This window comes from Carettochelys insculpta, chromosome 10 (genome assembly GCF_033958435.1).
Source record: "Carettochelys insculpta isolate YL-2023 chromosome 10, ASM3395843v1, whole genome shotgun sequence".
Lineage (NCBI taxonomy): Eukaryota > Metazoa > Chordata > Testudines > Carettochelyidae > Carettochelys > Carettochelys insculpta.
In genome coordinates, this window is record NC_134146.1 from 48432219 (window position 1) to 48445829 (window position 13611).

Consider the following 13611-nt stretch of genomic DNA (forward strand, 5'->3'; position numbering starts at 1 on the left):
ACTGAGTGCAAACGTGCACTGTCCCCTACTATGGCCTTTCCTTGGGTCATTATACTTAAAGAACATTTCTCCTATACCAAATTCTGAAGACGACCAGAAAAAAACCCTCTCCATTAATAAATACGAAAACTGAGAAAGCGAGTCCACATGTGATACACAGGGAGTGACAATCACTGATGCAAATATAAAAACGAGAAGGAAGAAATATTTCAGTTCACACTGATTTTAAAACTTTATTTCAAATTACCCAGGTCTTTGTTTTATATTATCAGCGTGCTAAAAGTTCACACAACTAGCAGGAAACAGGCAATTTAAAATAAAGTACACAGTATTCTGACATTTTTACACTTAACAGTCTTAGAACTTATGGAATGTATTTACAGACATACAAGCATAGGCAGTACGTTTAAAAACCCCTTTACTCTATTAATTACACGTTTACAGAGTTTTCAGAAACAAAATTAGATTTTTATGTAAAACACCACAATATCTATACAAAAGATTTTTAAATGTTCAAATCCACTGTATAGTTTTAAGGAACCATTTAAAGTTAGAAAAGGGTAAAACATCACCAGTTATCACATCACTGTGAAGAGCAAAAGAAGTGTTCTTTGTGCTGTAAAACACTGTTCAGAATTTCATAACCCAGCAAGGAAGGGGCTTTCCTAACAAGCTTCCCCTGTCCCTCCTCCCGTTTTCCTGACCAGATCATTTCAACACCACCACCAATCACTAAGTGCTAGCGCCACTTGAATTTCTGTTTTGCAACATCATCGATCCTCAGTGTTCTTCAGTGCTTGACAAGGTTTCTGTAAGGACCACAGTGGAGATGTACTAGCAAGCTCTCAACTCTGAAATGGACTTTTCCCCTACACAAATGCCCCAAAAGGGAAAGAGGCGATTCTTGCTTTAGCACACAAAATAAAACCCAATGTGTTTTCTTTAAAATACTTTTTCACTAGGTATAACAAAAATTGCACATAAATATACCAAAAAATCCAAACACATTTAAGTACAACAGAAAACTGAAGTGGTTTTTGATAAAATACATCAAAAATAAACTATTGACATTTCAGACTGCATTTTGCTCTTGGTGTCTGGTCAAAGTTTAGTGTTTGCCAGCATGAAAGCACAAGATCAAAGAGTCAAACTAATATGGCTACACAAACATAAAACTACTAAAGTGAAATGTTTGTTTAGAATGGTAAAGGAAAAAGAGGCATACGCCTGACCAGACATGCAAGAGCTACACACATTTGTATGTAACAGTGGCTAATTTTACTCAGTGAGAAGTAGCCATTTATTGACAGTCAGATTCAAACTCCAAACTGTTAATTTTCTAAAAACTAACATTTACAAAATGTTCAATTTGTACCAACCTGATTGCTGTTAAGGTTCACTTTCCATAGGCCTGGGAAGCCAGACTGGAGCAAATAACAGACACTCATAATTCCACATTAAGTTTAACAGATTTCTTAAAGTCGATAAATCTAATCAAGCTAAAAGAGGGTGAAGTATTTAAACAAAACCTGATACCCAGATCCATGGAATACAAAACATCTAGTATCGACAATTCAGATTAATTTGTTGCTGTCTTTTAACAATGATTTATAGACAGCCACTTATGGTGTCTGTATGAGTCTTCCCCTAACTGGGGGTCATGACCAGCAGGGGGTGGAAAGATGCTGAGCCATCAGTGAGGAGTTGTAACAAGTAAAATGAAGGAGGCAGAGGCTCTGGAGGGGATGAACGTGGTACCCAGTCCTGCACTGCCTACTGGGCCCTCCAGCCAGAAGCCACAGCAGCTCCACTTGGTGTTGCTGGAAGGCTCAAGCCAGCAGGAAGGGGAGGCAGGGAGGCTGCTGATGGTCCCATCTGAGGGGTATGGAGCTGGCTGTGGAGAGGCTGATCTCCGTTGCTGGCAGAAGAATCCAAGGGCTGATGGGGCTGAAAGAAGCCCCCCACCCTGTGTGCTCTTGTCTGCTCCAGACTGTGATGGCAACTCCCTTCCAGGTACCCAGGGAGAGGCTGGGAGCAGGGCTGGCTGTGGGATGGGATGGAGTGGTTTGGGAGGGGTGGGGAGGGGAGCTGACTGTGGAACTCAGGGAACAGAGTTGGAAAAAAAGTCAGCCCTCCTTCCAAGATGAATCTGAATTGGCACCACTGCTCCAGGAGATGGAGAGTCATGAAAAAGTCTGTGCCCCCCCAAAGCTGTAGGGCCAGCAGTGAGACAGGAGAAATCCATGTCCTTCAGGCAACAAATGCGGAGTCTACAATGTAAAATTTCCTCTTTTATTTCCACATAACCCTGAAAGTACCAGCTCTGTCCTTTGCACATATTCCCTTGGAACAAGGAGCTGTGAAATATTGCCTACCCTGTTTGTGGGGTGTAAGGGTACCTCCTCCTTTCCATGACACAAGTTACTGGCAAACCCTGGACCTCCAGAACCTGAGGTGCCACTTACACATGATGACAATATTTTCTCTATCTACAGTGCAACTCTAAAATAAAGTTCTAAAATACCCTTCATGTGTTTTTCTAGATGTGCGATCAGCAGTGTCAACATCAACACAAAGAAAAATACACCCACGTGTGAAATCAGTGAGACAACAGATCAGTGAGGCAACAGTTACCATAAGCAACCATGGAAATAATTATTATGCAAACAAATCAGGGTGAGAATGGAATGGCCAGTCTAAAGGGAAAATCCAGCAAAGCCCATACTTCTGTGCTCAAATGTGCCCATGACCGGGCTTATTACAGGAAAGAAAACTTTTAACTAACTCTTTTTCCATTTCTTCTGCTCAATTCATCCCTTCTGAAAACCTCTTGGTATTACTAGTTCACTAACAATATCCCAGAATGGAACACCACAAATTCCACAAGTCTCATTCACATGACGCGTAATTCATGATCATGGCAGAGGTGCCTTCTGGGTAATCCTGGATGGAACAAGAGGATTTCACAGTGGGAGAAAGAGATTTTTAAAATGTTAATATATTTAAAAAAATACAGTAATCACAGAGCTGAATGTGGTCAGTGGGCCAACACAGTGCAGAAGCCTGAGCATTGCCAGTCACGTTTAAAGTAACAGGCTGACCTTATTTTCAGCTTCTCATTCCCATATTGCAAATTTCCACTTTTTGGGGGGAAGGTGATAGGAGAGGAAGTAAAGGCATTTATACCACTGCACAAACAAGACAACATGTTTGATTAAAGGATTCTGTCAATCCTACCAACAGAAATTTCTTTGCAGAAGTCTGGCACTTGGAAAGTTGAGTGTTATCCCAACACACAGAACCACTCTTGGAATTCAAAAACCTCATTCTTTCCTACAACCCTAGGTTTAGTAGGCTAATGCTCAAGCCACTGAGCTTTTCCTCTGATATGACTTGGGTCTTCGCTGGTGTAAGAGAGCGGCTGCGTGTTGTTTTCAACTGAAAACAGAATTGGATAACAGATCTCTAATGGATAGTTCGCTAACTTATGATTATTTGAACTGGAATGAAAATAGGTACGTGTTTCCCCATAGGAAATCTGTCAGGCATTATTTGCAGCAGATACAAGCCACAAAACAGTTTAACTTTACTGTTTAATAACCAAGTCCCCATTCTCATGATGGGCAGGGGAGGGGATGAAGGGTTTCCCACTGAGATGGGGAAGATTCCCACACAAAGACAGATTTGTAACCAACGTAAGTTGAATGCCAGCAAGTATTTTGATCTGTTTAATACAAATATTGGAACAATTATGGTTTCGTATCTTTCACCAAATGTGTGCTCCTAATGGAGGAAACAAGCAGTATGTTTTCCTTGGAAAAAATAGCACTTTTTAATATTGAGGATATGCCAACACAGACTAAAGCATCAGTTTCAGTCTTGCTTTGAAAAACCGAGAATCATCAGCTTCAAACGACAGTCTTAAAACCAGAGGTCTTTACATGTAATGGAAAGAGCTGATGTTTCTTGGATGCAGGAAAAACTCTCTGTGAGATTCATGGGGAGGACAAGAAGTCTCCATCACTGTGCTGCAACAGAAACATCCCTTTTGTAAATAAATCCTAGAAGGACTCTTACAGTTTTTCAAACTGTATATATATTTATTTATATAAATCCCCTGATTCTACATAGTCAGTTTTAATAGATGCTTCTAAACAACCAAAGGAATTTTCCTCCCCTCAGAGAATAAACCTCACTTTAAAAAGGGGAAAAATACTGGTAAAAAAATTAAATGGAAACTGGTGTGATCTCCAAAAAAAGTGGAGAAATGAAGCAAAACATTCCTGTCAGGAATCACAGAAGCTAATTTCCTTCTTAGAACCGAGCTCTGTGTGTTTGGATACACTGCAGCAGCAGTAAAGTCTTCATGTTCGTCTGCTTAGCCAAGGGAAACCAAAAGGTCCTGGCGATCGTTACACAGCAGGTAAGTGGTGATGCTGCTGCTTTGGGGGGGCGAGCTCCAGAAGTGCGTGGACAGTCACTGCTACCTGTGTCAAACCCTTCTCTTCTAAAATATGCAGAGGCAAACATAATCGGTCCTACATGGGAAAACACAACAAAAAGACAAAAACAAAGAGAACGGATGAAAAACTCAACTGAAAAGAAAATAAAAATGCAAATTAAACAAGCAGAAGGTGACTGAAATATGGAATGTTATGGACAGCTAAACAAAAATACCTATGGAAGGAAATCTTGACCTATAGATAAGCCATCTGGAAGGTGACACCCAGGTAACAGACCAGCACACTCTTGGACAATCATTTTGTTTGTTTATTCATCAGCACACTCATGGAAAAAAATATGTACAAATAATGACAGTTTTCAGGGGAGTAGGTGAGAAGAGGAAAGTCACACATTTGCGTATACCCCCCACTTGAAACAACATCTTTAGATGAAATCAGAATTGGACTGACACTAGAGTGGGGGGCCTGTACTTCAACCTTCAACTTCAAACGTGATTTCAGATCGAAATACAACCGGAACGGTGCTATCATTTCCGTGACACAAGAGGGATGTGGTGGTCTCACAACATGGTGCATCGGCTACCAGATATGAATACACAATCACACGTTTTAAAGCTTTTATCATATACTGAGAGGTTAGCATGTGCTTTGGAAATATTATGCAATAAATCTGAAAAGCAGATCTTGTCAACAGAGCTACGCTACCCTCACAAAAATGCTCTTAAAGCAATACACAGCACATTTGGGCTGATCTTTCCTACTTAAGACCCAGCAGAAAGCCATGTGAAAGGGTAAGGGAGAAGAGAACACAAATTGCTTGACTCGTTCATATGCATGACTGAATGGCCTTTGTAAGGGTGGATGGAAAAAAGGCTGTTTTTACTGTTAAAAAGAATACAGTGAGGAATCACCAGGAATATTTTAAGAGCAAATATCTGCAGCATATGACTAAAAATAGGTCATTCTTGAGCCATCAATTATTCATCTTTGCATGGGCACTTTTTTAATACAAATCACCACAGAAAAGCACCCTTATCTGCAGTAGTATTCCAAAACATCAAGTGTGAATGAGCTTTCAAGACATTTGCTATGTTGTGCCGTCACATATACACTCTGCGCTTCGGGCTTGACCTGCAGTCAACTCCACAGAGGCTGTCCCCGAGGCTCAGGCAGAATCCCACTGCCCTCAATGAGGCTTCATGCAAGACTCCGATATGTAGAGTTAAATGTGGATGCAGATTCTGGCATTTCTACTTTAAAAAACCTGACACCCCCAAATTGGCCACTCCATAAAACCACAGGTACAAATGCATGTGGCAAACTGATGTTCTACAACACTGGCATCTGGAGTGATGCCTTTGACACGTTTTTCTATTTCTTGGCAGTGTGTGAGCTGTCAAACACTGGATGCCTCCTCACACGGAGGCCTTGACAGGAGACCCCTGGATCAGTACAAGCTGCAATTCTTGAGGTCAGACAGATGTCAGACTGACGCCTTTCAGATCCAAGAAACAAGGAGGCGTCCCTCTCAGACTACAGAAAAGTACAATTACTAGTAAAATATCTGGATTTCAGCTCTTTAAAAATTTATAAACAAATGGGATGAAAGATCTGAAGTGAATCCATACAACTGAGATAGTCATGACAGATGAAAAGGCTTATACTGGAAGGCACCCTTGTTGTAAACCTCACAGTTTTTAATCACAGTGTTCATTAAGAGATGTTAATATAGGCAACTGAGTGAATTTTAGTCCATATCAGTAAACAGTGCAAAAATAGCTTCAATGGGTAATATTTTAACAAACGGTAATCCTGCCTCTTGTGGGGAAAAACCCAAGCATGTTCTCACCAGGCAGAATTCCCAGACAGGAATGTTCTGTGTCAAATCACAATGTGATCCGAAAAGGAGGCAGGCAACTCCCCTCAGTCTCTTCTTAGGCTAGCACATCCTGCTTTTATTACCAGGCTTGGCAGATCATGCATATGAAGAAACAATTTCAATGGCAACTATAGCATTTACAGCTCAGCTACGGGCTTCAGACTTAATACTGTATTGATGCTACTGAAACACTGCACAGCAGCAGCTACGCTGGATTTATGAGCTATTTACTATGTTTCTTCAGACAAGAGAGATTCACTGAACTACATTCAGAAAAGACACAATGCTCGCTTGCTATGGTCTCTGAAGACAGCCTCCTGAACCAGTCGAGGTTGGGGAGATGTGATCTCTTGCACACAGCATCGGCAATGCCCTGAAGCTAGGGCATCTTTGGAACAGGGACTTGAATTAAGTGGTGGGGGGAGAGTGGGAACTCAGGGTAAACACTAAATAAATGAGTCGGAGAGATGTGGAATACGTAGATTAAAAACTAGGTGAATGGATTCCCACCTTTGTGTGTAATGACTGATATACAGGGCCGGATTAAAGCTGAAGTGATCACTGTCACCGCTTTCCATCCAACTGTGGTTGGTCTAACCCAGAGTGGGGCTTGTGCAGTTCCAAACACAACTCTTCCACACACAACACGGGGTTTTGAAGGAGCCCAAGCTTTGCAGAAAACACCCCTCCCCACCTTGCAGATTGGAAGAGATGGCAGTGGTGCACAGGAACCCAACACAGAAACTCTTCATCTAGGTAGGGAAGAGGCGTGTGGAGCACAAGGTCAAAAGCATGAAGTCCAAGTGACTGAGGAGCCCCAGGCTAGGTAATAAGACCCGGAGAAAAACAGTCAATAGGAGCAGTAAAAATAGTGATGGAGCAGAACCGATCAGTATCTGCTTTTGCTGACATACCCTAGAAGAGCTGGGGCTGTAATGTTGAGTTCAAGTAACTGTCCCACTAAAATGAAAGCAAATGAAAGAAAAGACAGATAATGGATTTGGCGTCAAAAGAATAAAGTTGGAGGGACTTTGCTCCTTTTGACAACCAATTTTATGGCTCATGGGCTCCCTGAGCAATGCATGAAATCAACAGAGTGCAGCACACAGCTGAAAAATTCTGCAACTTCATGCAAGACTACCTGAGTTTTGTGAAACAGCGAGGAGTAAGAGTAAGCTTGTAGGTCACAAGTCTAATCATGACTGGGCAGGAGGAAGAGGCTTGTGGAATAACCTTAAGGTCACACCAACCCAGTGGCTGCTTCTGAAGTTAAATATGGGATATTACTGTGATCTTCATGATACTTATAAGGTTTATGACTGGATTTAAAGATAGCTCATACTACACCAGGAATCAGCTTGTTCCCAGTGCGGATGAGGAAGCTCAGCACTTCTACAAACTCCATACTTCATGTGTTAGTAGGGTGAAGCAGCTTGGTATACATTGTCACCTAATGTTACTCAACGTAGATGCTATTCTGAACCTCACAGTGCAGGAAATGGAAGATTTTAGGGAAAAGGTTAAGGAAATTGGTATGCAAAACGCTAAGAGCACTCCTGAAAAAAGAATCAGGTCAGACATTAAGATATAATCAGGCACATTGACATTAGAGAAAAAAACAACTTTGCACATATATAGAGCACTTTTCATCAGAGAAAATGTGGGTGGTATTCTCATTGCACAAGTGGGAAAACTGAGGTACACTAGAGCTGTGACTGTCTCATACTGCACAGCCATACAATGGAACTGTGACTAGAACCCAGAGCACTTTGGCCCTTGCTCTAGCTCCTGGACAATAATGCCTCCCCTTGTAAAAATAATGCTTGCTGCACATGACACAAACATCAGCTTGTAACCATTCACAGATTGTCAGGGGAGTGTTTTACAATGTACATGTCAACTCTGACCAACCATCAGAAAGAATGCACTTATACAAACAGTTTGTGACAAAACCAAAAGCCTTTACCAATCGCTGGAGTGATGTTGTGGGTCAGCGGCATCACTGTCCTTCAGCTAGAGGAAAAAGACCCAGCGATAGAACACACAGAGAGTTAGCATGAGAGTGCAGTAAAACGCCACAAAGCCCCAAAGCTGCATGGAAAGAGGGACAAAAGCGGATTCTTCTGAATCTGTCCCCAGGGAAAGAAGAGTTTCAACTGTCCTTTTAACGCTGAGGTTTAGCTGAAGAATGTCAGAAGGGGAACAAAGATTGTCCTGTCCAAAATGTGTGAGCAGGAAGGGAAAACAGACAGAAAAACAGAGTCAGTTGATCAACTGTGCAAGCATCCTTGAAGCAGTCAGTCATCAAACATCTCAAATACATCCAACAATTCCAAGGACCATATTATAACTGATTAATTCTCACAAAGGAATCCGCAAGACTCCTGTTCTAAAGAACTACCTCTATAGGAGCATTTGGCGTTCAGCAGTGCGTCACACAGCCTAGTTTAAACACATAACCATCTCTCTTCACTAAAACAGATGACAGATGGCATAACTCTTAGTTCAAAACAGTTCTAGTTTGGAAGTCAGGAATACATTGGATAAAGTATTCTTAAACTCCCACTAGCTCTGTATTTGTCTTCATTCTCAATATGCCTAATGCAAATGGCACAAACAAAGCAGATTATTACCCATAATTGATTTCTGAATGCAGTATCCTGCACAGATACCAAATATTTGTTCATATGTCTTAAGTGGTCTAAAATTATCAGCGTTTCTGGACCGTTCACCTCCTTCCAACAGAGGCACCAACTGTAAGCAGTGATGGACAGGTGTGGATATAGCATATCATAGGTTATGTCTAGATTGCTGAGTTCTGTCGGCAAAAGATACACAAATTGTGCAATGCACTTGCATATCTCCTGACGACAGTCCTGGGGGGGCGGGGGGGCAGCTTTCCAGACATTAGGCCCATCCACATGGGGCCAAATGTTGGGAAATCCCCCCTCTGCCAAGACATGCCTTCTTTCTTGTGGAACGAGGAAGACCGGGATGTTGGCAGAACACTTTCTCCAGGCTCCTGACAGAAGCCTGCAGTTTAGGCACAGCCATAGCATCAAACTGTTAGTTTAATTTGCTACAAGCCTTCTAAGTTACACAGTCTTCCTTAACTATTCCACTAAAATACTGGAATGTAAGTGTGGCTCTATGAAAGATAATACCTTTAGAGAACAATAATTATAGGTAACTAGTTTGACCTCTTAAAAGGTGAAGCATTTCTTCATAGGCCCAGTGCAGGAGAAATGAGAAGATAAGATTTTAGGTAGGCCAGTCTGGTCTGCCTCTGTGCACCTACATGCTCAGAGGCAGATCTACCACAATGGAGTCTACATCATGGACTTGCATTCAGTGCAGACTTTGAGCAGCGTAGTAGATATGACCTACTATTTATTTCACATCTCCTCCCTTGAACTTCCTGGACTATGAAGTCACCTTGAGACTGACAAAGTGAGTGAGTGATTTATTTCAACACACCTCGGTAAGGCAGCACTCCAAAATAAAAGTGGATCTCTTGCTCAAGTTTTCCAACCTTATACACTAATGGTTTTAAGAGATAAACAGGAAGTTAAAGGAGGTTTTTAGTTTAAATTATGGCCAGCTCAAGGAATCAGCTGTAATACATCTTGCAAGTGAAGCTATCAATTATATAATCCAGGAAAATACTGCTTTAGCAATGACTCTCCAGGAATCACTTTCGGAAGCAGTTTTGAGTCATGGGTCCATTTTTGCCTTTCACCCATGTCATCCAAAAAGCAAACAAGGGGGAAAAAAAATGAAGAAAACAGCACCATAAATCCTGACACTTTCTTTGTAAGGTAAAGAAACCTAGCACTTAATGTATCAGAGTGACAAACAGCAGCAAAGCAGAATAAGTAGCTATTAAAACCTCAAAAGTCACCTTTGCAATGACATAGCTGGTGCCAAGAGTGAAGTGGGAAGAAGGGAAAGAGGAAAAAAAGACAGTTGGACCATGATGTGCTATACTGTGTGTGTGTGTATGTGTTTATTTCCACCTTAGAGCTCTTGCTTCAAGAGAGAATGTGCATGGTTTTGGAAGGAGAAGAGGAAGTCCAGACGATACTAGAGCTTGCAAGCAAGAATGAATAACAAAAGGAACAGAGATCTATGCACTGATGACTTACCCATCAGAGAACAGACCAATATCATGGTTTCCTCTTGGCCAACCCAAGCGTTCACATGAAACAACCATATAGTAGGTTTTGCTCTAGCAGCAAAACAGAAACCTTGGTGCTGGGGCAGGGAACACTCAAAACTACATCCATATTTTCTTTGATTTTTAAAACCTCTTGAATTAACAGCACCCATATGGTCTCAAGAAAGCCCAAATGACTTTTTTTCAAAAATTCTTAATGCACCCTGCATTCTACTTGACAGAATCAAACTGAATCCAACTATAATTTCATTTTATCTAGATCACAGTAAGTGAAGCCATACATTTTGCAAACCATTATAGTAATTTTATTGTGCTTTTTGAAAAAGTGCAACACCAAACCAGCTCTGTATTGTTACATACACCTTACACGTGACCCTACCTAATTCTACACACTTGCATTTTCCTCAAACATTTCAGAAAGGCCTTTACTTATAAAGTACCATACAAGATAGCATACTTCACAATATAGGAATAGAAGAGGATTTACCTGAGACACACCAATCTTTCTGCAAGCTTCCAGGAAATTCTCCACATTTCGTCTGCATTTTGCCATTGTTAGCTTAGGCTGCAAAGAAGCAGAGGAAGAAGGCATACAAACATCTTAATTGGCAGAATTTTTAAAAATAAAGCTTTCAGGTTAAATAGACTCATAAGAAATCTGCAGGCCAAAAACACATCATGATGGCATAAGCTTGTCTAATTCAAAACAGAGCTCTATTATAAGGTAACTGGACATTTCCTTAGAAAGGCAAGCATTAAGTGAAAAGCTAACTCAGGAAGTGCTGAGACAGACATTTTAATGGAAAGAGTATTTTGATCTGTGCAAAAATATACACAAACAGAGTTGCAAGATAGGCTGCTCATTTGGTGTCTGCTCTGAATGGCTGCAGCCAAAAACCTAAGCTTAAAAGTACAGTTAGACTAAAACATATGTATGTTGCTCTAATACGGTGACCTCTGAATTGCAGAGCAATTTTATGATGTGAAACAACCTGGAGCCTATCCGGAATAATTAAATTACAGGCATGTTTAAAACATATTTCAGTTAACAAACAGGCATAAAAAGAGCCAAATGAAACCAGAGAAAATGGAAACTGTGGCCTATGGTTCCCAGAAGTGTGATTCATGTAGTTAACAGGAGAGTTGTCAATTTTCTTGAAAAAGGGGCATTTTCTGGGTTAACTTCAGCTATTTTACACAGACTTACAGAATAAGAACAGACTAGACAGCAGCAGCCCCTTTCCTCCCTTGTGCCAGCTACCACTCTGTGGGTACCAGTGGAGGGGGAAGCACTGGTGACGCTAAATAGTCCTCCAGCTATGCAGCGGGGTGGGAAGATGGTGGACCTTTGGCTCCACATCCTCAATGTGCCAGACAGCACAGCTAAGTGGGTAGAGAAGGGTAAATAATCCGTACCAGGTGATGAGTTACTGCAGATTTCCCTTTCTAGAGTAAGGAGGGGAAAAGAGAGCATATTATTGCTGAGTTGCAACAGAGACTCCTCCCTCGTCAGGGCACTGCACCTATATGCTGCTCCTTCTTCAGGACTCTTGACAATGCTGTGATTTAGCTCACAATGGAGAATTGGAACACTCCAATTCCACAGATGACAGGGCACAGAAAATATCTTCATTATGAAACAAGTTTACTGAGTAATGGCTATACGCATACATTTTTTGAGGATTTTGTAATTTGCAACAAAAAAAAAAAAGGGCCATCATATCTCATATCCCTTTAGTCTGTTACCTAAACGACAGGGACAATCTGCATGATCAAACATGACAAGGGAACACAAACCATAAGTATATGTTACACCAGGCTGCAAGGGCCAGTTAGCCTTCTAACACAAGCACTGTCTCCAAAATAAGTCAAAGCACTACTTTACAGGATCCCCTCTGGTACTCCTCTTTATAAAGTCATCCACCTTGTTTTAAAATTGTAACAAGCGAACAATATGCCTTTATGAGCACAAATGTACAATTACATATTAAAATGCACAAGGGGATGTCTTGTATTGCTCTGTTGGGCTATGCTCACACAACAGCATTATTTTGAAATAAACTATTCCAGAAGAGATTTTCCAGAGTAGCTTATTTCAAAATAGCGCAGCTACACACACAGTGCATTTCAAAACAGCATTCAGCTATTTTGAAATGGACGGTCCACACACAATACAGCTTATTTTGAAATAGAGCCATTGGACGCTCTGTGGCTTATTTCAAAATAGGCTCTGTTCCTTGTACAATGAGGTTTACCTATTTTGAAATATGCCCGCTGCTATTTTGAAATTATTTCAAAATAGCAGTTGCGTTGTGTAGACACTACAAAGTTATTTTGAAATAACTCTGCTGCATAGACATACGCTGAGAGTTTAACTTATGAAGCACTCATGTGGGTTTTCTACAGGCAGTAAGGGAAGATAGACAATTTAACCCAGGAAGCACCGATTTTCAAGTAGGTTTGTAGGTTGTCTATAAAACTTCCCCAAAAATGAACAAAACTATCACCACGACAGGATCAATATTGTAAGTGATTCCTCTTTGTTTCCTGACACTCATAGTTTCCCTAGCCACGTGTGGTATTTTGGCAGCACGCAGTTTTGGTTGTCATTGATGGTGGTATCGTAAACATACCTTTTCTGCACTACTTTCAAAATTTCTAAAGCACTGTCCAAACTGTTGCAGTCAGGTAACACAGGAGTAACTTCTTAAGCAATTTCTACTGCTATATGTACTTCTTGCTACAGACACTTCCAGAATACACAAATTTTAAGTTCCTTTCTTTCTGTTCCGGCAAGCATGCATCTGGGCTTACCTGCATTTAAATCCCACACATCTCAGCTAGGTAGCCTTCTCTGTTTCTAAGAGCTTCTGACACTCTGAAATAGCCTGTTTTGGTTCCCACATTGAATCCTTTCCCCAAATCCTATACACAGTTCAATTACTAGAACCTGTGTTAGAAGAAACTAGTGAAAATAGACAAACACAAATCTTACTAGAAGTTTTTATAGCTGTGCTCTCCATTCTTTTTAGAGTCAGACAAAGGAGACTGGTATTTTGTCAGGTCTCCCCAGTAATGGAAGAGGATGCTAC

At 41.0% G+C, this 13611-nt stretch overlaps 1 protein-coding gene across 4 annotated transcripts in view; it reads right to left on the minus strand.

Annotated features, from left to right (window-relative positions):
- Nucleotides 1–225: 225 nt before the first annotated feature.
- The window catches only part of LRCH3 (leucine rich repeats and calponin homology domain containing 3), a 114066-nt gene continuing 100680 nt past the window's right edge, over nucleotides 226–13611 (minus strand). For 3 of the 4 annotated variants that reach the window (XM_075003778.1, XM_075003781.1, XM_075003779.1), the window contains 2 exons: nucleotides 11007–11084; nucleotides 226–4538 (listed from right to left, as the gene is read on the minus strand). In XM_075003778.1, coding sequence (XP_074859879.1) covers nucleotides 4413–4538; nucleotides 11007–11084 — 204 coding nt within the window. In that variant the 3' untranslated portion in view covers nucleotides 226–4412. Of the gene's footprint in view, nucleotides 4539–8355; nucleotides 8557–11006; nucleotides 11085–13611 lie in introns of those variants that run through there. The other variant, XM_075003780.1, reaches the window with a different exon arrangement.